Source organism: Monodon monoceros, unplaced genomic scaffold (assembly GCF_005190385.1).
Source record: "Monodon monoceros isolate NGI ecotype Baffin Bay Population unplaced genomic scaffold, NGI_Narwhal_1 Super_Scaffold_14, whole genome shotgun sequence".
NCBI classification, from domain to species: domain Eukaryota; kingdom Metazoa; phylum Chordata; class Mammalia; order Artiodactyla; family Monodontidae; genus Monodon; species Monodon monoceros.
This window is the reverse complement of record NW_021703770.1, coordinates 27997684-28019831: the sequence shown is the minus strand read 5'-3', so window position 1 is coordinate 28019831 and position 22148 is coordinate 27997684. Positions and strand designations below refer to the sequence as shown.

General features: G+C 33.4%; 1 protein-coding gene across 10 annotated transcripts in view; it reads left to right on the top strand.

Annotated features, from left to right (window-relative positions):
- The window catches only part of OXR1 (oxidation resistance 1), a 719190-nt gene that overhangs the window by 652193 nt on the left and 44849 nt on the right, over nucleotides 1–22148 (top strand). For all 10 annotated transcript variants that reach the window (XM_029222485.1, XM_029222484.1, XM_029222490.1 and 7 more), the window contains 4 exons: nucleotides 6713–6897; nucleotides 9664–10424; nucleotides 13896–14064; nucleotides 19632–19794. In XM_029222485.1, the coding sequence (XP_029078318.1) occupies nucleotides 6713–6897; nucleotides 9664–10424; nucleotides 13896–14064; nucleotides 19632–19794 (1278 nt within the window). The remainder of the gene's footprint in view (nucleotides 1–6712; nucleotides 6898–9663; nucleotides 10425–13895; nucleotides 14065–19631; nucleotides 19795–22148) is intronic.

Here is a 22148-nt window from a genome sequence, read left to right as displayed (position 1 = left end):
TTATAAATGTCAATTAAATCAAGTTGAGTGTTACTATTGATCTTCTGTCTTTTTGTTCTATCAATTATTGACAGAAGGATGTTGAAATACCTCTATAATTGTGGGTCTGTCTATTTCCCCTTCTAGTTCTATCAGTTTTTTTGTGTGTATTTTGAAACTCTGTGGTTAGGTATAAAAATGTTTTGGATTCTAATATTGTCTTGATGAATGGACTTGTTTAATTATGAAAGACTATTCTTGGTAAAACTCTTTGCTATGAAATCTGCTTTGATGGATACAAATGCAGTCACTTAGCTTCTGTTCAGTTAGTGTTAACTTGATTTATCTCTTCCATTTTTCTACTTTGAGACTGTGTCTTACACTTAAAGTGGGTTTCCATAGTTTACATCAGAACTCACTCTTTGTGTCATACATCCTATGGGTTTTGAGAAATGTATGATGACATGTATCCACCATTACAGTATCATGCAAAATAGTTTCATTGTCTCCCAAATCCTCTGTGCTCTGTCTGTTCATCCATCCCTTCCTCTGGACCCCTGGAAACTACTGATCTTTTTTCTGTCTCCATAGTTTTGCCTTTTACAGAGTGTCATGCAGTTAGAATCATAAAGTATGATTGAATGATTGCAGAGTGGTTTCTTTCACTTAGCAGTATGCATTTAAGAGCCTTCCATATCTTTCATGGCTTGACAGCTCATTTGTTTTTATCGCTGTGGATATACAGTACAACAGTTTATCCATTCACCTACTGAAGGGCATCTTGGTTGCTTCCAAGTTTGGACACTTATGAAGATAGATGCTATAAACATTAATATGCAGGTTTTGTATACGTTTTTATTTCTTTTGGTTGAATACTAAGACGTGATTGTTAGATCGTGTGGTAAGACTGTGTTTAGCTCTGTAGGAAACTACCAAACTGCCTTCCAAAAGTGGCTGTGTTATTTTCCATTCCTGCCAGCAGTCACTGAGAGTTGCTGTTTCTCCACATCCTTACCAGCGTTCACCGTGGCCAGTGTTTTAGATTTTGGTTATGCTTATTGGTCTTTAGTGGTAACTCATTTAATTTACATTTCCCTAATGACTTATGATACTGAGCATCTTTTCATTTGCTTATTTGCTATTCATATAGCTTTGGTATTTTCTTTACTTTTTAAAGATATTTTCACTGGGCATAGAATTTTAGGTTGACAGGGTTTTCTTTTCCTTTCAGAACTTTAAAGATGTTTCTTTCAAATCTCTACTGTTTTCTGGCTTGCACTGTTTCTGAAGAGAAGTCTTCTATTATTTTTGTATTTGGTGTGCTGTATAAAATATATATTTTTCTTTGTTTGCATTTAAGATGATGTCTTTATCACTGATTTTGAACAAGTTGATTTTTTTTAATTTTATTATTATTTTTTTACATATATATTCTTTTAAAAATTCTTTTCCCATTTAGGTTATTACAGAATATTGAGCAGAGTTCCCTGTTGTATACAGTGTTGGTTATCTATTTTAAATATAGTACAGATCACTTCCAAACTCCCCGTCTACCCCTCCCTCCCCACCTTTCCCCCCGGTAACCATAAGTTTGTTCTCTATGTCTGTGAGTCTGTTCTGTTTTGTAAATAAGTTCATTTGTATCTTTTTAGATTCCGCATATAAGCAATATATATTTGTCTTTCTCTGTCTGACTCACTTCACTTAGTATGATAATATCCAGATCCATCCATGTTGCTGCAGACGGCATTATTTCATTCTTTTTAATGGCTGAGTAATATTGCATTGTATATATGTACCACATCTTCTTTATCCATCCATCTGTTGATACACATTTAGGTTGCTCCCATGTCTTGGCTGTTCTAAACAGTGCTGCAGTGATCATTGGAGTGCTGCATGTATCTTTTCAAACCATGTTTTTCTCCAGATATATGCCCAGTAGTGGGATTGCTGGATCATATAGTAGTTCTGTTTTTACTTTTTTAAGGAACCTCCATACTGTTCTCCATAGTGCCAATTTACATTCCCACCAACAGTGCAGGAGGGTTCCCTTTTCTCCATACCCTCTCCAGCATTTACTGTTTGTAGATTTTTTTGATGATGGCCATTCTGACCGGTGTGAGGAGATATCTCACTGTAGTTTTGATTTGCATTTCTCTAATAATTAGCAATGTTGAGCATCTTTTCACGTGCCTTTGGCCATCTCTATGTCTGCTTTGGAGAAATGTCTGTTTAGGTCTTCTGCCCATTTTTTGATTAGGTTGTTCGTTTTTTTGATATTGTTGAGCAGTTTAATTATGATGTGCCTTGGTGTGTGTTTCATATTTGTTTTCCTTGGGGTTCGTTCAGCTTCTTGGATCTGTAGGTTTATAGTTTTCATCAAATTTGAAAAAATTTTGGCCATATTTCTTCAAATGTTTTTCCTCCCCCATTCTCTCCTCTTCTTTGGAAACCCCAGTTATGCATATTTTAGGTTGCTTGATGTTGTGCTTCATAGCTTACTGATACTCTGCTCTTTTTTTTCCTCTCTCTCCATTCTGGACAATTTCAATTGCTGTATCTAGAAGTTCAGTAATTTATTTTTCTGCCAAATCTAATCTGGTATTCTATCCAGTGTATTTTTCACCTCTAAGTTTAAACTGGGTCGCTTATGTCTTCCACATCCCTACTTAACACGCAAAATCTTTCTTCTATATTCTTGAATACATGGACTATAGTTAAAATAATTGTTTTAATGTCTTTTTCTACCAATTCTTTTCTCTCTTCCACTTTTGGGTTTGTTTCAGTTAATTGATTTTTGTTACTGCTGTGAGCCATATTTTCCTGTTTGTTTGCATGCCTAGTAATTTTTAATTGGATACCAGATATTATGGATTTTATCTTGTTGGGTGCTGGATATTTTTGTATTTCTGTACATATTCTTGGGCATTTTTCTGTGACATGGTTGTTTCTTGGAAACAGCTTCATTCTATCATGGCTTGCTTTTAAGTTTTGTTAGGCATGACCAGAACAGCTTTTAAGTCTAACTAGTTTTCCCCTTACTGAGACAATACCCTTCTGAGTATTGAGGTGCTGTAAATTACAAGGGTTTTTGCTCTGGTTGGTGAGAACACAAACTATTTCTGACTCTGTGGACTCTAGGGATTGTTTTCTCAGCTTCTTTTGAGTGCTTTTTTTCTCATCCTTGGATAGTTGCTTTCGCACAGGTGGCAATCAGTCCTCAGCTGGAACCTTGGAAAAGAATCCTCTGTAGATCTCCAAAGCTTTCTCAGTAGGGAGTGTTCTCTCCTTTCCTGTCTCTATCTGTGGCCAGGAAACTCCACCCAGTGTGCTGGGGCATTTGTAGATCTCATCTTATTTGTTTCCCCTTATTCAGCATTATAGTATCGGAAAAGAGTTATTTCATGTATTTTATGTGTTTTAGTAGCTTTAGGCAGAATTAGTTCTTGGCTAGAAGCAAAATTTTAGTTGGAAGTATTTGAATAACAATTTTGTTTAAGAATCAAAGAAAAGATAAAGTCATTGGCAGGGTTAGGAATGGCTTGCACTGGTGTTCTTGAAACATAATCTCTTGTAAGAAAGTAAGCAGGAAAAGATGCTTTCTCATACAAGTCATCTTCTTTCTTCTTCTTACAGGTTGATTGTAGTAAAGATTATTTATATAAAATTATGGAAATTTATCAACAATTAGTGTAATGGTTAAATTACTGTGGACTTAAGACTGAAAAAAAAATCAGTACAAGCTTTTATTTCTCCTGGGATGAGTTCCCAAATCATAATCTTTTATCTTTTAGTATTTACAGAAATATTGAAATATAAGTGGTAACTTTTCTTTTAGAAATAGACTTTATTTTCTAATAGAAATAATTCCTTCTTGGAAGATTAGTCAAATAATTGCGCATAAGGAATTGGAAGTTACTAATACTAAAGGGAAGTAGGTGCTTAAAGTTTCTGAAGGTCATGTGGATTAAGATATGGTAATTGGAAATCTCTTACTTACAGTATGCTCTTGCTCCTGAAAATATGTCTACATTTATGAAACAGTATTTAAAAAGAATGAAGTGTTAATGGTTTAGTATGAGTTTATGATTTCAGATTTGATCTTGGCCAAATGAATTTGAGAGGCTACTTTCTAAAGAGATTTTTGTGAATTTTGTGTTGTAATGTTTCTCATGGCCGTCTCTTTTGATTTATGGAGACATCTGACATTTTACAGAATACCTCAAAGAGCTCCAGCTAAAGGCAGAGGGAAAGAAGCTTGAAGAATATATCAGTACATCCTTCAGTAGTAGCAAATAAGGGTGAATTCCTGGAATATAACACTAGCAGATTGATCATTCCAGTGTTAAGCTATAGGGCTTCAAGCCCCTTGTAATCCAAGTAGTAGAAGTATGGTTTTGAGAGACCTTTCAAATGGTTTCTATAATTACACTACTAAGATTATAGTATTCATGTGTATAGTGAATTAAAGTATTATTATTACACTGGGCCTTTTCTATAATACCTAGTAATCATTGTCTTTAATGAAAATCCTCTAAAGCAAAAGATGTAGTGTTATGCCAGTGAACCAAATATTATATCATCATTTAAAACTAATGCTCAGATGAAATTTATGAAATCAAGAATGACCTGAAGTCTTTCAGAGAACCTGAAGTTTGCTTTCCTTAATCCTTACCGATTGTTTGGTTTCATTTCTCAAATAACTTGCTTGTAGACGTGGTGAGATAGAGGAAGGTATTAAAGATTGGAAATCTTTCAGCTTTTTTATATTGTATATACTCTACTCTTGATTATTTATTTCTTGGATTATCCCTGGCAGTTGTAAATGTCCCTGCAACATATTTTATCATCACTCATTGATTTCAGTTGGCATGTGATCCAGGAATACATAATGTATATGAATCTGTTTAAAATATTGATCAAGGGGTGGGAGGGAAACGCAAAAGGGAGGGGGTATGGGGATATATGTATACATATAGCTGATTCACTTTGTTATACAGGAGAAACTAACACAACATGGTAAAGCAATTATACTCCAATAAAGATATTAAAAAACAATAAAATAAAATATTGATCAAAAGATGATTAGGCTATGGTTTACATAAAGTTCCTCCTTATTTAGGAGGTCCATGGTCTGAACTAAAAGAAATACTAGTCAGAGTTTGAGATTGATTCCCTTTCCTCCACCAAAATGCACACACACACACGTATTCTTCTCTCCAGTATTGCATGCAGTTACTGTAAATAATAAGCGTATTTTATAATCTCGAACATTGGCAATAACTTTTTTTCATTTGTGATTGGGTGACCATTTTTAGTAGGATTTTTCTTTTTATTTTTTTGTTTCTAAAGTTAGTGTCTGTCATAACTTAAGTTTTACATTCTTAAAGTTAAATCAGACAAATTCACAGAGCTGAATATGGACTTGGAAGGAGGGTGTGATACCAAATCAAGCAATATTTAAGTTTTTCTATTGGTATCTTCAGAAAGAAAAGACAACTTTGAAGTAATTATTTGGTTTAGTTTTAGAATTCTGTCTGGCTCTTTATTTTTATTCTTACAGGATGTAGTGGAATGGGAGTTTGAAAATGGGATTAAGAAAGAATATACATAACTGAATAACTTTACTGTACAGCAAAAATTAACACAACATTGTAAATTAACTATACTTCAATAAAAATAAATAAAATAAATAGGATTAAGGAATATTTGGTACTTGAGTTGAAGTGATTATTGTTTGTAACTCAGATGTGAAAAGATTATAGTAAAAAGCATGGACTGCTTGGATTTTGGATCTTGGTCCTGCCACTTACTAGTTAGCTATGTTATTTATTATTTAGGACAAATTGCCTAGCCTCTCTCAATTTTAATTTCCCCACCTGTATTCTCATCTCAGAGCTATAATTGAACAATAATATATATAAATGAGCAATAATATATATAAAGCATGATACATACAAAGCATTCAAGAAACATTAGCTAATATTAGTGGGATCAGCTTCTTACGTACTTCTGTTTGCTTATTTGTAAGATGAGAGGGTTGGACTCTTTATATTTGTATCACTATTTGTATAAATATATTTAAAATTTCATAGCTTTTCATGATTAAAATAATTACTGTATGCCTTAGAAGTAATCTAATCTAATTAATTTTACAGATGAAGAAACAACCCCAGAGGCTTTGCTTGCCAGAGGTCACATAACTAGGCAATAGCAGAATTGAGTGAAACGGAGATTTTTTTTTTAAAGATATTTTAAACAGATTATACTATTTTCCTTTTATAATGGATTGAGTTATCAGCACATTATTTATTAAACCTGAAGTGTGTGCATGAAACTATTTGATACCTGTAGTGACGGAAGAACACAGGAGTCTGTATGCAAGTTAATGTAAAACATGGCTCATGCCTTGAAGGACTTTACAATCCTTCTTATATTACTGAAGTTATCTTGCTGATATAACTCAGCATTTTACTGAGGCTGCAAATTTTACTTCCTGACTTGATTGATTGAAGGTGAATATGATATTCTTTGTATTTTGCCTCTGCTAACAAGGAGAATTTACTGGGAAAATTTGGGTGTTATTAAAAACATTTTCATGAGAATGCCATAGTGCTTGACTATACTACTTTTATATGTGGTAGGTGGCCTAACATCGGAAATAAAAATATCTAGAATAATTTTGAAAATTTAAACTTTGAAGTTTAAACATTATTTTCTTTTTTCATCTTAGGGCACAGTCAGCGGTGTGTTGCTAGTTACACCAAATAATATAATGTTTGATCCACATAAAACTGACCCCTTGGTTCAAGAGAATGGCTGTGAGGAATATGGCATCATGTGTCCAATGGAAGAGGTGATGTCAGCTGCAATGTACAAAGAAATTTTCGATAGCAAAATAAAGGAATCCTTGCCCATGTAAGAATGATATTTATACTCCTTTGCAATTTTATTTCATCTAGATATTGACCCTGGTCTAATAACTCTGAAGTATTTTTTAATAGTTTTATTATAGTTGCTTTTCATTTTATCATTAATGAAACAAATATATGTAGTATTGAAAAGATTATTCTTACTGCACTAGGTTAGGAATTGTTTTAGATTTATATTTGTATATTTGGTCAGAGAACCTGATATTTAAAAGTAACCTATAGTACTCATTTAATTCAATGTTTACCAGCCCATTTTATTCAGGTAAATTCAAATTATTTTTATTAGTAATTTAAGGTAATATAAGTAATCAAGGGTAGCTTTCAAATTTTCCTTAGAAGAGCCTGAAGAGTTGGGTGTGGGGTTTGGGGGAGGTCACATGAGCAAAGACCTGACATTAATAAAGCCAGAGCAGCTTTGTCATTTATTGATTTATATGTTTGCACCCTTCTCTCAGAAAAGTATAAAACACAGTGAAGAAGACCCACAGATTGCACAAATTTAAAGAGTTAACCTTGGAATATACTGGTTAGGGAATTTGTGTGTTTCAGGTAACATAGATGTGAGGCTACAGGTCAGCATAGCCTTTGAAAGTAATGTGTTTAACTAAAGGAATAACAAAGAAAAGGGAAGGATAAGAAATAAAAGGAGAAGAAAATAAAAGACAGGTATACAAACAAAGGAAGGGAAGGACAAAAGAAGAAAATTGATATGTAATAGAAAAGAACTCCCCCATTCCTCCATACGTGACTTTGTCAACAGTTTAAAAACTGGCTTCACTTTAACTGATACTGAGATTTCTATCCCTATAATAGCCCACAGGGATGATAATGGTTGTTTCAAAATGAACCCCTGTGAGACAGAACTACTTACAAAAGGGACAGAGAGCAAATTATTTTTGTTTCTGAGGCAGACTACATGAATTGTTAGAATACCTGTGGTAGAATAAAATCTTTTATTTAAACAGCCTCCATTATAACGGCCCCCCAGTAGATTCTGTTTTGGCTTGGTAAACTCATCCTTAGAGGTGCAGATTATTCCTAGGATTGCCTCTACTGTTAGCTATTTAATATATCATCATCCAAAATCAGTCTCAGCAAGTAAAGATTATTGTGGCAGGTGGAGGGGTAAGACAAAGGTGAAGGAGTGAAGGATTAGATTAAAAGAGAAACAAGAAGAGTATATGTATGTATATGTTGCCAGTCATTGGTGAGATCCATTTTATCTTGCCCTGCTTTTCCATTTGTATTAGGATACTTTGGGATTCTATTATGTTGAATGATCCATAACTATTCTACACAGATGCTATAGGGCCCTTCCTCTTGTAAATCACTGTTTTATCATTCACAACATCACCTGGAAAGACCATCTATTTGATCCAAACCTTTAAAAAAGTTACTCCAAAAGAAATATCTTTCAATGCTGCCTTATAAATTGATTAAAAACAATATTTGGCAACAACTCAGATAATGTCATGTATGGTAAAAATGAGGTGTAAGATTTGATTGGTTTTCTTCTGTCTTAACACTGCTTGGGAAGTTAATTGCAAAGGTATTGTGCAGGAACTATATTGAGCAATAGCAGCATCACTGACATAAAAAAACAAGGTTACAACACTTATCTAAATCTATATACTGTTAGGTTTACTTGACTTTATCTCATACCTAAGGGTCTTATTAAATCTACAGGTACAGTTTCTCAAACTTTTGCCAAGTTCCAAGACCCTATATATGCAGTTTTAGGGGCTCACCAGTAGATGACGCTATTACACATTTAATAACACAGATTAGATGCTTACATACACTTCTTAAGGTGAATCACTCAGTACAAGGGAAGCAGAGATAGGAACTGGACTTCAACTAATTAATACTTTTTTAAAAATAAATTTTACCTATCCTATGCACAATGAAAATTATGTATATCATTATAAAAAATATCAAGTACTAGAATAAGAGGAACAGGGTTACCCAACTTCACCATCCAGAGGTAGCCAATAAATTGTGTGTCTGCTTACTTCCAGTCTTTCCTATTCTCAGACTTGCATAAATGTTCATACTTTTTCCAAAGAACTCATGCAATTTCCGTTTATCAGAAACTACTTTTAGCCATCATTTTGAGTTGCTGACTTGCATTTCATGTAGTGTTTACACTGTCTCCTTCCAGAACTTAACTGTCTAACCATTGAACATTAGTGCTTGCATATACAAATGCCATTAAACATGGAAATCTAGAAGTAATGATGAACCATTCAGCTAGCTAATATCTAACCTCTAAGCACTTTTGCCTCAGTTCTATTCAGGTTGGTTTTTAACTTTGCACTTGAGTTATTTATTTTAGTTTAATTTCTATTTAAATGTAAATAAGTACTGTGTGTGTGTGTGTAGTATCAGTGTATTTTTATTTTATTAAGACATTTAAAATTTTAATCAAAATTTTATTTGCATATTTCATCAGTGAATAAATTTTAGTTTAGAACTATAGCTTCACCCAGAACTTGTATCTTCAGCTTCTCTTCGGGTAGATCAATTCAGGAAATCTTACACTGATATTTCCCAGATCTTAAGCAATTGATGCAAAACTTGACTTAATTACATGGTCTATAGGAATCAATCAAATTTTTGATATGCTGTTAAGAGATGTATGCTACACCCTTTTAGGAAAACCTTTTTAGTGATATTAATTCAGTGTTAAGTTTGTGGAAAATAAAATTCTACAATTTAAAAAGTAATAACTTTAAATTTTGTTTACTGACAGAGAGATAGATCAGTTATCAGGAAGGGACTTCTGCCATTTGAAGAAAATGACAAGAAGTAATACTGATGAAATAGACTCAAGAATTCGCGATGCAGGTAATGATAGTGCCAGCACTGCTCCTAGGAGCACCGAGGAGTCTCTTTCTGAAGATGTGTTCACGGAATCAGAACTCTCTCCTATACGAGAGGAGCTTATTTCTTCAGATGAGCTGCGACAAGATAAATCATCTGGTGCGTCATCAGAATCTGTGCAAACCATCAGTCGGAGTGGAGTAGAATGTTTGACAGTAATAACAGAGGCTGCTAGTACTCCTGACCACTTAAAATCCGATTCTGGACATACTACCAATGAAGTTGGGACGCTTTCCCTTAAAACTGATTTAAATAATCTTGAAATGGCTACTAAGGAAGGAGATCAGACTACAGATAATCTTCAAGAAATCTCAGGTCCTAAAGAACAAAGCACAGGTATAAAAGGTAATGCAGACCAGGATTTTCTTCTTCATGAGAATTCATCACACCATGAAGAAGGTGAAAAAGAAAGTGTGCCCTGTGGGGAAGCAATAGAATTTAAACAAAAGCCAATTGTCATCAAAGGAAAACAAGGAAAGGAACAAAATCAGGACTCAGAGACTGAGGTAGAAGAGCTACGGAAGCTCTGGAAAACCCATACAATGCAACAAACTAAACAGCAAAGGGAAAATATTCAACAGGTGTCACAAAAAGAAATTAAGCATAAAATAGCAACAACCAATATAGAAGGTAAGTGTTAAGGAACATATAAAGTTAGTTTATCTTATTGCATATTGTCTCTGTCTTTCCTCACTGACTCAAAAGCTACTGTATCTTAGGCCACTCTGAAGGATGATCTAGTAGCCCTTGACTGATGTTTCTCTGGGGACAAGTACATAGTCTCTGGTTTCTCCTGTCTTTTCTTATCCCACAGTGGGTTGTACACATAATGGGCATCTTTTCCACCATGTTTAAACATTCCTCACACACTGCATTCTGTCTTTAAACAATTTATTTCTTGAAAGTGCACACAAGTTCCATAATACCTCTGATTTCTCCATTTCTCTTTTAGTTCTTGATATGTTTCATCATTAAAATACCTTTTAAAATTTCGTATATAATATCCTAATTGCAATTTGCAATTGCCGAAGTTGTAGTCCCATCATTTTTAAAAAGTGCAATTAGACATAAAAATCTATTTCTGAAATTCTTTCAAGTATCCACAAGTTCCATCATTGTCTGATTAAATGTTTTCCTTTAAAAAGCAGTACTCAGGATAAATTAAAATACCATTTTGTTTTTTCATACTATTCACTTATTAAAATTATAGTAATAGTTTGTCTTTTATTTCTAATATACAGTGCTTCCACTTAGTACATTATGGGTTAAAAGGTGTATAACTCAAGTATCTTAGTTAACATTTCTCATATTCTATTGGAGTATTGATTCTAGATTAATCAATACTAGATTTCAGTCTTTTTAATTAAAAAATTTTAATTGTTAAAATATACATAAAATAAAAATTACCAGTTTAACCATTTTTAATGTAAAATTTAGTGGCATTAAGTACGTTCAACATTGTTGTACAACCATCGCCACCATCCATTTCCAGAACTTTTTCATCTTCCTGAACTGAAACTCTGTACCCATTAAACAGTAACTTCCATTCTCTTCTCCCTACAGTCCCTGACAACCACCATTCTACGTTTTGTCTCTGTGAATTTGTGTCTCTACCCTATGTACCTCATATAAGTGGAATTATACCATATTTTCCCTTTTGTGTGTGGCTTTTTTCCCTTAGCATAATGCCTTCAAGTTTCATCTGTGTTGTACCATGTCAGAAATTTCTTCCTATTTAAAACTGAGTAATATTCTACTGTACACAGCACATTTTCTTTATATGTTCATTTGTTGATGGACATTTGGGTTGTTTCCACCTTTTGGCCGTTGTGAATAATGCTGCTGTGAACATTGGTGTACAAATAATCTGTTCGATTTCCTTCTTTCAATTTTTGGATATATACCAGAAGTGGATTTGCTGGATCGTATGGTAATTCTGTGTTTAATTTTTTGGTGAACCATTGAACTGTTTTCCACAGGGGCTGCACCATTTTACATTCCTACCAGCAACACACAAAGGTTTGATTCAGTTTTTAAAAACACTGAATTTTCTTTGCATTGTCTAATTTAGGTATCCTGAAGACCTAAGGATTATATTCAATAGATGTTAAGGAATTCATTTACTCAAAGCAAGTTCTATAAAAGATTGAATACTTTTTCTTTTGTAATTTTTTTCTTTATTCAGAGCTAATGAATGTTCATTAAAGAACATTTGACAAATGTAGGAAGTTTTTAGAAAATTTATAAAAATTACTTTGAGTTCATCACCTAGAAATGATCATTGTTAATATTTGGTATATTTATCTTTGATCTTTAGTGTGTATGTGTAAAAATTACTTTGAGTTCATCACCTAGAAATGATCATTGTTAATATTTGGTATATTTATCTTTGATCTTTAGTGTGTATGTGTATATACATACACATAGACACATACAATTTTGCTAGTTTTTGTATGTATCTTTACTTACATGTATTTTTCATATAAAATCAGGATTGTATATAGTGTTATTTCTTGCTTTTTTTTACTTAGTATATTATGTAATAAACATTTTCCCATGTCATTATACAGTTGACCTTTGAACGACTCAGGGGTTAAGGGGTGACACACACCCCTCTCCCACATTCGAAAATCTATGTATAAGTTTACAGTCAGCCCTCCATATCTGTGGTTCTGCATACATGGATTCAACCAACCATGTATTGTAGTATTATAGTATGTATTATTTGAAGGAGATCTGCATATAAGTGGACCTGTGCAGTTCAAACCCATGTTGTTCAAGGGTCAACTTGAATCCATATAATTCTTTCATGGTTTTTAATGGCCCTGTAATTTAGCCATTTCTGTATTAAGACATTCAGTTGTTATTAACAATTCATATTATTAAGATATTTCTTTGATGTTTTAAAGGATGCTGGCATAAATATCTTTATTAGATATATTTGTGTCTGATAGTTGTCTTATATTTTGAAACTTTGAAAAAGATAAAATGAGGCATTTCCATTTGACCCAATAATATAGTAGACTACTTTTATTTTATTGGGTTTGTTTGGGTGCAGGGTGTGATGGGAGGGACATCCCATTATGACAAAATACTAAAAGGAGAAAAATTGGTAAATAGTTTAGATAGGTATTCCTGGATTGTTACCATTTGGTTTCTTCTTTTTGTACCGGTGTATGGAGGGGGGACAAGAAACTTAGTTTTAAGTAACTAATTTTAAGTAACTTGAGATCCTATAATAGGGAAATATTTAAAGTTTCTGATCTTTAGTGACTTTATAATATCATAAAACTTATAAAACTGTAAATATAAAAATGTACAAATATAATTGTGGGAAGAATGGTAAAAGTTCACTCTTTTAACCTGATGCAAATGTTGGGGCTCAGATAGATTATGTACCTTGTGCAGTATTACACAGAAAAAAAGCCATGACTAGTACCCAGATCTCCTGACTATAACTAAGTGCTTTTTCTTCACAGTATGCCACCTTCGTAAGCTAATTAATGCCTAGATTGCTGCATTGAACCATGTTGTCAGACTCTCAGTGTGTCATATGTCAGCATCTGTGGTTGGACGGGTTAGAGATAATTCAGGCTGTCCAAACTGATGGCTGAATCTAGCATATTGTTTTTATCACATCTTCATATGCATGTAAAAGCTTCACAAGATTTTTTACTAAATTTTTGTCTGTAACAACCATATTACAGTAACCTTTGAAAATTCTACAGACTTATTTAGATATTGTTCTAGAAGGCTGGTAAAGAACATGCAGAAAATTGCGCATGTGTATGTGATACTTTAGTGCGGGTGTCACAAACAGAAATTTGACAACAGTTCCTGGATCTTCTGCCTTTTCCCTAACGCTTAGACGTAACGTCAGCTCATACTTTGCCTATTAGTTCATTAGTCCTGCTGTACTTGTCACTTTGCCTCTGATGGGAAAAAATACAAGCTACTTAAGAGAATTCAGTAAGTTGACGTTTTATTCTGTAATTATTTGTCAGAAGTTTTGAGATAAGCATTACTTAATCTAAATTATTTTAAATCATTCAAGCATGGTGTATGAGAATTGAATAAACACTGTTTGTGTCTCAATTCTAGGTTCTGCACTTTTAAAAGAAAAGAGGAGGCATCGATTACATAAGTTCTTATGTCTCAGAGTTGGAAAACCTATGAGGAAAACATTTGTATCTCAAGCAAGTGCAACGATGCAACAGTATGCACAGAGAGATAAGAAACATGAATATTGGTTTGCTGTGCCACAAGAAAGGTAAAACAACAACAGAATCTTCAAAACATTATTGAGATTCCTTGAATTGAAATTATTTTGTATACTACATCCCACCAGTAGCAAAGTATTGAAATAGTTTATGATTAAAACCTGACATTAAATCTATTCAAAATCGTTTAGTTCCTCCTCTTTTACACTCTTTAATTTACCCCATTTCTAATTTTAGTCCCTTTCATGGTTTGATGCAAAAAAGGAGAACATATACCTAGTTTTAGTAGTAAAGAAACGTACTTAAACTGTCTTAAATCAAGAAGGTTCATCAAAATACTAACTGGTACAGCCCCTACCTCAAGGCAGGTAATGATGTATAATTTCCTTCTTAAAAATTTCATCAAATGCTTACTGAATGCCTACTATAGAATACATAGCACTAAATTAGCTACTAAAAGGATGTGGTCCTCAAACTATTTTTTACACCCACTACACAGTAAAATTTTTCATCTTAAGTTTAAGCAATTCTAAAGGATGTCTGTCATCACTGCATTGTAAATATTGACATTTTAAGTTAAAACTTGCATTTATACTTTAAATATACTCAGTAGGATCTAAACATTGTTAACAGTTTGCCCTCTACCATTATCCATTTAAACACCACTTGAATGTGCTCTTTAACAGTTAGAATTTGCATCATTACTTTTTCTCTTTGAATTTGTATTTCAATTATACCTCCTCATAGAATCTTACTCTAAGGTACTATATTTTTATTCCCTTTTACATTTTTTTGCAACAAATTACCTATACTTACACATTTATCTGTATGTGTGTGTGTGTGTGTACTGGAATTACATTTATTTAAAAATTTTGTGATTATTGTCAAAAGAGTAAAGGGTCTAAGGCTTACCCTACCTTGCTAACAAGTTGGCCTGCCTCAGTTTAATGCATGCTGGCAGAAAACAGAGTCACAATAGCAGCAGTCACAGTACCAGCACTTGTATGAGTTCTTTGAGCTTCAGTCCCCACAGTTGGATGTGAAGAAGGCCAAGTGACAGCTACATGTGCCATGGGTTATGTTAAAGAAGAGGAACCATAAGTTTTGAGAACTTAAACCTTTTATAATATACAGTAAGCGTGGTTACCCTTGCTCCAGAGTAAGGTACTATTTCTGCCTTCTAAAACTATGCTATGCTTTGTTTCCTGTTCTAACATACTTGAAAAGGTAGTGCTGAACAAAGATACACGATGCCTCTGCTCACAATACATGTGGAAATCAAAGAGAAAATTGTCTATCAACAACTGCATTATTCCAAATGTTAATTAAACACAAGAAAATTTTATCATTACAATTATTACTAATAAACAGCTCATCAAAGCAACATAAATTATAAATTGTCATAATTATTACATATAAAAAAGTAAAATGTAGGAAATGCCTTAATAAAATATTTAGGGCTTTCCTCCAATTAATTTATGTATCCATTGATGAATATTGTTCATTGAAATGATGAGATAGGATTCAGCCCCTCAGTTCTACCCCCTCCCTTTTTTCTTTTTATTACAAGTATTGAGAAGCTTTGTTCATAAAAAAGTCTATGAAAATTTTTATTATAATGTCAGTTCTTTAAACATGTTTCTATTTATATTCCAAAATTACTTAACGTTTCATCAGAATTATTTTCAGTGACCATTAGTGAACAACTTCATTAAAAACTCCTCCAGTTTTATGGAAATCAGTGAATTAGAAACCACCTGATATGCCAAAGGGCTTGTTATCCAGTCTTTTAAAACTTTTCCCCATCTCAGTACCAACTTTGGGCAACAAGGAAGTTTTTACAGTTTATGGCATGTAAAATTCTGGATGACTGATGATAGTGCCTTAGTGAAAGCAGAGAACAGGCAATCTGTAAGATGTCTTGACCACACTGTTCTCAGGCAGCTTAGTATAAGATGAACATACGGAAGCAGAATATGAGATTACTTCCCTTAGGACTATCTTATGTGTCTGTGTACCTCTTGGAAAGTCTTTATATGTTGCTCTGAAGACTGTTGCTTTCAGGAATATAATAATAAAATTCTTCTCTCTCCCCCCTCACCTAAATATACAGTACAGTCTGTGCATTCAACAAACTGTGATTAGAATAATTTAAAAATATGGTATGATTTGCATAATTCATGAGTACATGAAAGGCAAAGAGCCAGATACTCAGATCTGCCAACGATACCAAGATGATTACAATGAAATATTCAACCCTATTATATCTTTAGTTAAAAATAATGTAAGGATTTGTTTTTCTCATTACTGTTGGTTTTATTTTTGCATGGAATTTTCCATTTTAATGTTGTCCTTGCACCTTGGCTAATGTTCATTAAAAATTAGTTTTATTAGAATTTTGAACTGTATTGTATCTAAGTAATTTATGAAAAAACAATTGCTTGTTTTCATAGAGACAAATTATCTGAAAGATGATAATTCCTTTTTTTTTTTTACATCTTTATTGGAGTATAATTGCTTTACAATGGTGTGTTAGTTTCTGCTTTATAACAAAGTGAATCAGTTATACATATACATATGTTCCCATATCTCTTCCCTCTTGCGTCTCCCTCCCGCCCACCCTCCCTATCCCACCCCTCTAGGTGGTCACAGAGCACCGAGCTGATCTCCCTGTGCTATGCGGCTGCTTCCCACTAGCTATCTATTTTACATTTGGTAGTGTATATATGTCCATGCCCCTCTCTCGCTTTGTCACAGCTTACCCTTCCCCCTCCCCATATCCTCAAGTCCATTCTCTAGTAGGTCTGTGTCTTTATTCCTGTCTTACCCCTAGGTTCTTCATGACATTTTTTTTCTTAAATTCCATATATATGTGTTAGCATACGGTATTTGTCTTTCTCTTTCTGACTTACTTCACTCTGTATGACAGACTCTAGGTCCATCCACCTCATTACAAATAGCTCAATTTCGTTTCTTTTTATGGCTGAGTAATATTCCATTGTATATATGTGCCACATCTTCTTTATCCATTCATCCGATGATGGGCACTTAGGTTGTTTCCATCTCCGGGCTATTGTAAATAGAGCTGCAATGAACATTTTGGTACATGACTCTTTTTGAATTATGGTTTTCTCAAGGTATATGCCCAGTAGTGGGATTGCTGGGTCATTTGGTAGTTCTATTGGTAGTTTTTTAAGGAACCTCCATACTGTTCTCCATAGTGGCTGTATCAATTCACATTCCCACCAGCAGTGCAAGAGTGTTCCCTTTTCTCCACACCCTCTCCAGCATTTATTGTTTCTAGATTTTTTGATGATGGCCATTCTGACTGGTGTGAGATGATATCTCATTGTAGTTTTGGTTTGCATTTCTCTAATGATTAGTGATGTTGAGCATTCTTTCATGTGTTTGTTGGCAGTCTGTATATCTTCTTTGGAGAAATGTCTATTTAGCTCTTCTGCCCATTTTTGGATTGGGTTGTTTGTTTTTTTGATATTGAGCTATACCTTTTTAAAGTGTTAGTTGCCACATAAGAAATGACATTATTAAAAATTTTTATTAACTTAGAAACAATTTCCAGAACAGTGGTTATTGATTAGTATGTGCTAGCGGAGAGTTTTATAATCACTTTTCAATTATCCATGCTAATTACAGCCAACAAAACGTACATATTTGAAAGGTGTTGCTGACCCTCAAATAATGTTTATCAGGGATTTAGGCTTTACTCTAGTAAACAAAATGGAAAAGGGGAACAAGAGAGTTAAAAGGTTGGATCATCCCTGAACCAATAATACACTGAATGTTCCTGGTATTTAAAAGTTAAACATATGTTTGTTGGCAGTCTGTATATCTTCTTTGGAGAAATGTCTATTTAGGTCTTCTGCCCATTTTTGGATTGGGTTGTTTTTTTGTTATTGGGCTGCATGAGCTGCTTGTAAATTTTGGAAATTAATCCTTTGTCAGTTGCTTCATTTGCAAATATTTTCTCCCATTCTGAGGGTTGTCTTTTGGTCTTGTTTATGGTTTCCTTTGCTGTGCAAAAGCTTTGAAGTTTCATTAGGTCCCATTTGTTTATTTTTGTTTTTATTTCCATTTCTCTAGGAGGTGGGTCAAAAAGGATCTTGCTGTGATTTATGTCATAGAGTGTTCTGCCTATGTTTAGCTCTAAGAGTTTGATAGTTTCTGGCCAACAAACACATGAAAGAATGCTCAACATCATTAATCATTAGAGAAATGCAAATCAAAACTACAGTGAGACATCATCTCACACCCATCAGAATGGCCATCATCAAAAAATCTAGAAACAATAAATGCTGGAGAGGGTGTGCAGAAAAGGAACACTCTTGCACTGCTGGTGGGAATGTGAATTGATACAGCCACTATGGAGAACAGTATGGAGGTTCCTTGAAAAACTACCAATAGAACTACCATATGACCCAGCAATCTCACTACTGGGCATATACCCTGAGAAAACCATAATTCAAAAAGAGTCATGTACCAAAATGTTCATTGCAGCTCTATATTTACAATAGCCCGGAGATGGAAACAACCTAACCTAAGTGCCCATCATCGGATGAATGGATAAAGAAGATGTGGCACATATATACAGTGAAATGTTAACCATAAAAAGAAACGAAATTGAGCTATTTGTAATGAGGTGGATGGACCTAGAGTCTGTCATACAGAGTGAAGTAAGTCAGAAAGAGAAAGACAAATACCGTATGCTAACACATATATATGGAATTTAAGAAAAAAAAATGTCATGAAGAACCTAGGGATAAGACAGGAATAAAGACACAGACCTACTAGAGAATGGACTTGAGGATATGGGGAGGGGGAAGGGTGAGCTGTGACAAAGCGAGAGAGAGGCATGGACATATATACACTACCAAATGTAAGGTAGATAGCTAGTGGGAAGCAGCCGTATAGCACAGGGAGGTCAGCTCGGTGCTTATTGACCGCCTGGAGGGGTGGGATAGCGAGGGTGGGAGGGAGGGAGACGCAAGAGGGAAGAGATATGGGAACATATGTATATGTATAACTGATTCACTTTGTTATAAAGCAGAAACTAACACACCATTGTAAAGCAATTATACCCCAATAAAGATGTTAAAAAAAAGAAAAAAACTCTAGACCACAAAAAAAATAATAAAAATAAAAAAATAAAAGTTAAACATACTAAATTTCTATTAACTTGGAAAAAATCTGTATAATGTCCAGGTTTTAAAATAGGTAATTAGTTAGTTGTTTACTTATATTTTATATAATTAGATCATTGTGTAAATGAGGTCAAAATGGTGGGTTCAGTTTTCCTTCCCATTACTAAGTTTCTTTAAAGAAAAGAAACATTACTGTGGACAGCATCTGAGCATGTCAAAACCATGCTAGAGAAAATCCTAATGTAGTTTCTCAGAGCTTGACAGAACACAGCCAAAAAATTTTAAGTTAATGTCTTCCTGGTAGTGGGCTTTGTTTTATTTTTAAATAAAGCATGGTATATATTTTGTATATTTTAAGTCTTCAAGTTTTGTGAAAATATTTAACAAATATAGTTTTTAAATTCTAGCTAACAGCACAGAATACTAGGTCTATTATTAATAATCGCTTGTTCTAACAGGACAGACCACTTGTATGCCTTCTTCATTCAGTGGAGTCCAGAAATATATGCAGAAGATACTGGTGAATATACCAGAGAACCTGGATTTATAGTAGTAAAAAAGATTGAAGAATCGGAAACAAATGAGGATTCTACTAATGAAGCAGCAGCTAGAGAATGGGAGGTAAGGGGAAAAATGTGAAGATTTCATTTATCTTTTTGCTTTGTGTGAATTTATAGTTTTATAGTAGTTACAGGCAAAGTGCAAGTGATCTTTGTACAAAAGAGTAATTTTTTAAAGGTTCACTGTCCATGTATATACATGTTTATTGAATAAATCTGATTAGTAACTTTGGTTCCTATTTGTCATTTTCCTTTTCCTTTAAAATACTAGAGAAGCAACCTATAGCAATAAAATGCTTTTTATTGAGTGAACTTTAGAATAATATTAACTGCTGTTATACTAATTTTCATAAAATACTTATTTCAGATCTGATTTGTTTTGTTTTGTTTTGTTTCTGATTTGTTTTAATGTTATCTCCTGCATGGAGGTGGTACAGCAGTTATTTAACTCATTCATGCAAATTAGCACTCCTTTCTCATAAGCTCATAAAGCATTATCTTGACATCAGTTTAGCAGTAGTGCTAGGGAAATAAGCTCATGCTAATTTTACTAAGTAATGAAAGTTTTATGTGCTCAAATTTACTGAGCTTGTCTAAATGATCAGATTAACACTAATCAACTTTTTATAACCCCTCTTAGATCCATCTTTTAATATTACATATTATGTTTTTACATGCTTTGTCTTGTGGGATTGATAGGGTGGGTGACAGTATCCAGTTTCTCTCTTGTTATGGTTGCCTGGATTCACCTCTTTGTGCATTAGAAAATACAAAGCAGATGCTAAAATGTGATAATAAACTGAATCAAATTTTGTTATCCATGTGGTGTTAATGTTTGCAGTTGTTTATGTGATGAATGTATTGTGTATGTACTTAACATGTATAATGATTGAAGGTATACATGGCATGTCTTTTGTTTAAAATGCAAACCTGATTTTGTATGTGCCTAAGTCCATTCTGTGGTATATACAGCATCAGTTTCTGCTGTGACTACAACATAATGGAGGAAAAGAGTTTAACATATTTTGAGCATTTATTTTGAGTTATTTTAATATTTAAACCAACATTATTAATCTTCTTACCAGCTTTATTCACAATAGGCACAAACTGGAAACAACCTGAATGCCTAACAGCAGGAGATTGGATAAATAAATTTCAGAATTTTATATAATTCCAAATAATATAGCAATAAAAAGGTTCTATTGGTAACAACAACATGGATGAGTCTCAAAGATAATAGTTTAATAAAAGAAGCCAAGCCAGACATAAAAGACTATATACTGTATAATTCCATTTACATAAAATTCATAAGGGCAAAACTAATCAAAAGTCCACCAGACTACCTGTTTCTGGGAGTTTAGGGTTTGGCAAGGGGCAGGAGGGAACTTTATATAGAGTACTGGAGATGGTCTGTATTTTATTCTTGGTGATGATTTACATGGGTGTTCACATGTACAGAATAATCCCTATGTATTTAAAATTAGCTTTAGGATACTTTTAAAATAGCCCAGGTGATCAAAGGTAGTAACAATAGAAGGTAGAGTGGAAGGGGATAAAATAAAGTTTTTTAAAAATGTATTACCTAGTTAATAAGACAGGATTTAGTGACAATTAGGTAATGGTGAAGTTTCTAACTTGGGTGGCAAGGTGGATGGCAATATTTTCAATCAGGTAAGGGAGTTGAGAGTTTTCTCTCCTTTGGGATTGGAATACTTAACTTTGGAAATAGTAGACTTTTATTATTATTTTTTTGAGTACTGACATTTTGATTCAAAGGAACTGCCTCAGTTCTTGTGGAAGACTCTTCAGGTTATGATTTCTAAAGAAAAAAAAGGTCCCCTCACTTGTTTTCAACTAGAATTGATTCAAACAAAAAGAAGATGGATGATAAAGAGTTTAATTTTAAAAACTTTTTTTGCTGCCTTGTCTAGAAACATTTTGTTGCGCTATCTAATATAGTAGCCACTGTTGACGTGGCTATCGAGTACTTGAAAGGTGGCTAATGCAACTAAGGAATTGAAGTTTTAATTCTATTTACTTTTAAATAATTTAAATGTAAAAACCGATACTTGATTCAGTATTGGATGACATTTAAATATGTTTGGAACAACTTGGATATATGAATCTATTCTTTCAACTATAAATTTCATGAAATCTAAATATGATCTAAGTAAGTTCAGGTATTTCCTATGAAATTTGGTGTCTGCATTGAGATGTAGTTAAAATATACTAATTCCTATAGATACAATAGCCCCTAGCCACTTGTAGCTGTAGAGCACTTGAAATGTGGCTAGTCCAAATAGAGATAATCTGTAAATACAAAATATTTACTGGATTTTAAAGATTTAGAATTGAAAGAAAAAAATGTAAGATTAATTTTTATATTGATTATGTTGAAATGATAATATTTTGGAT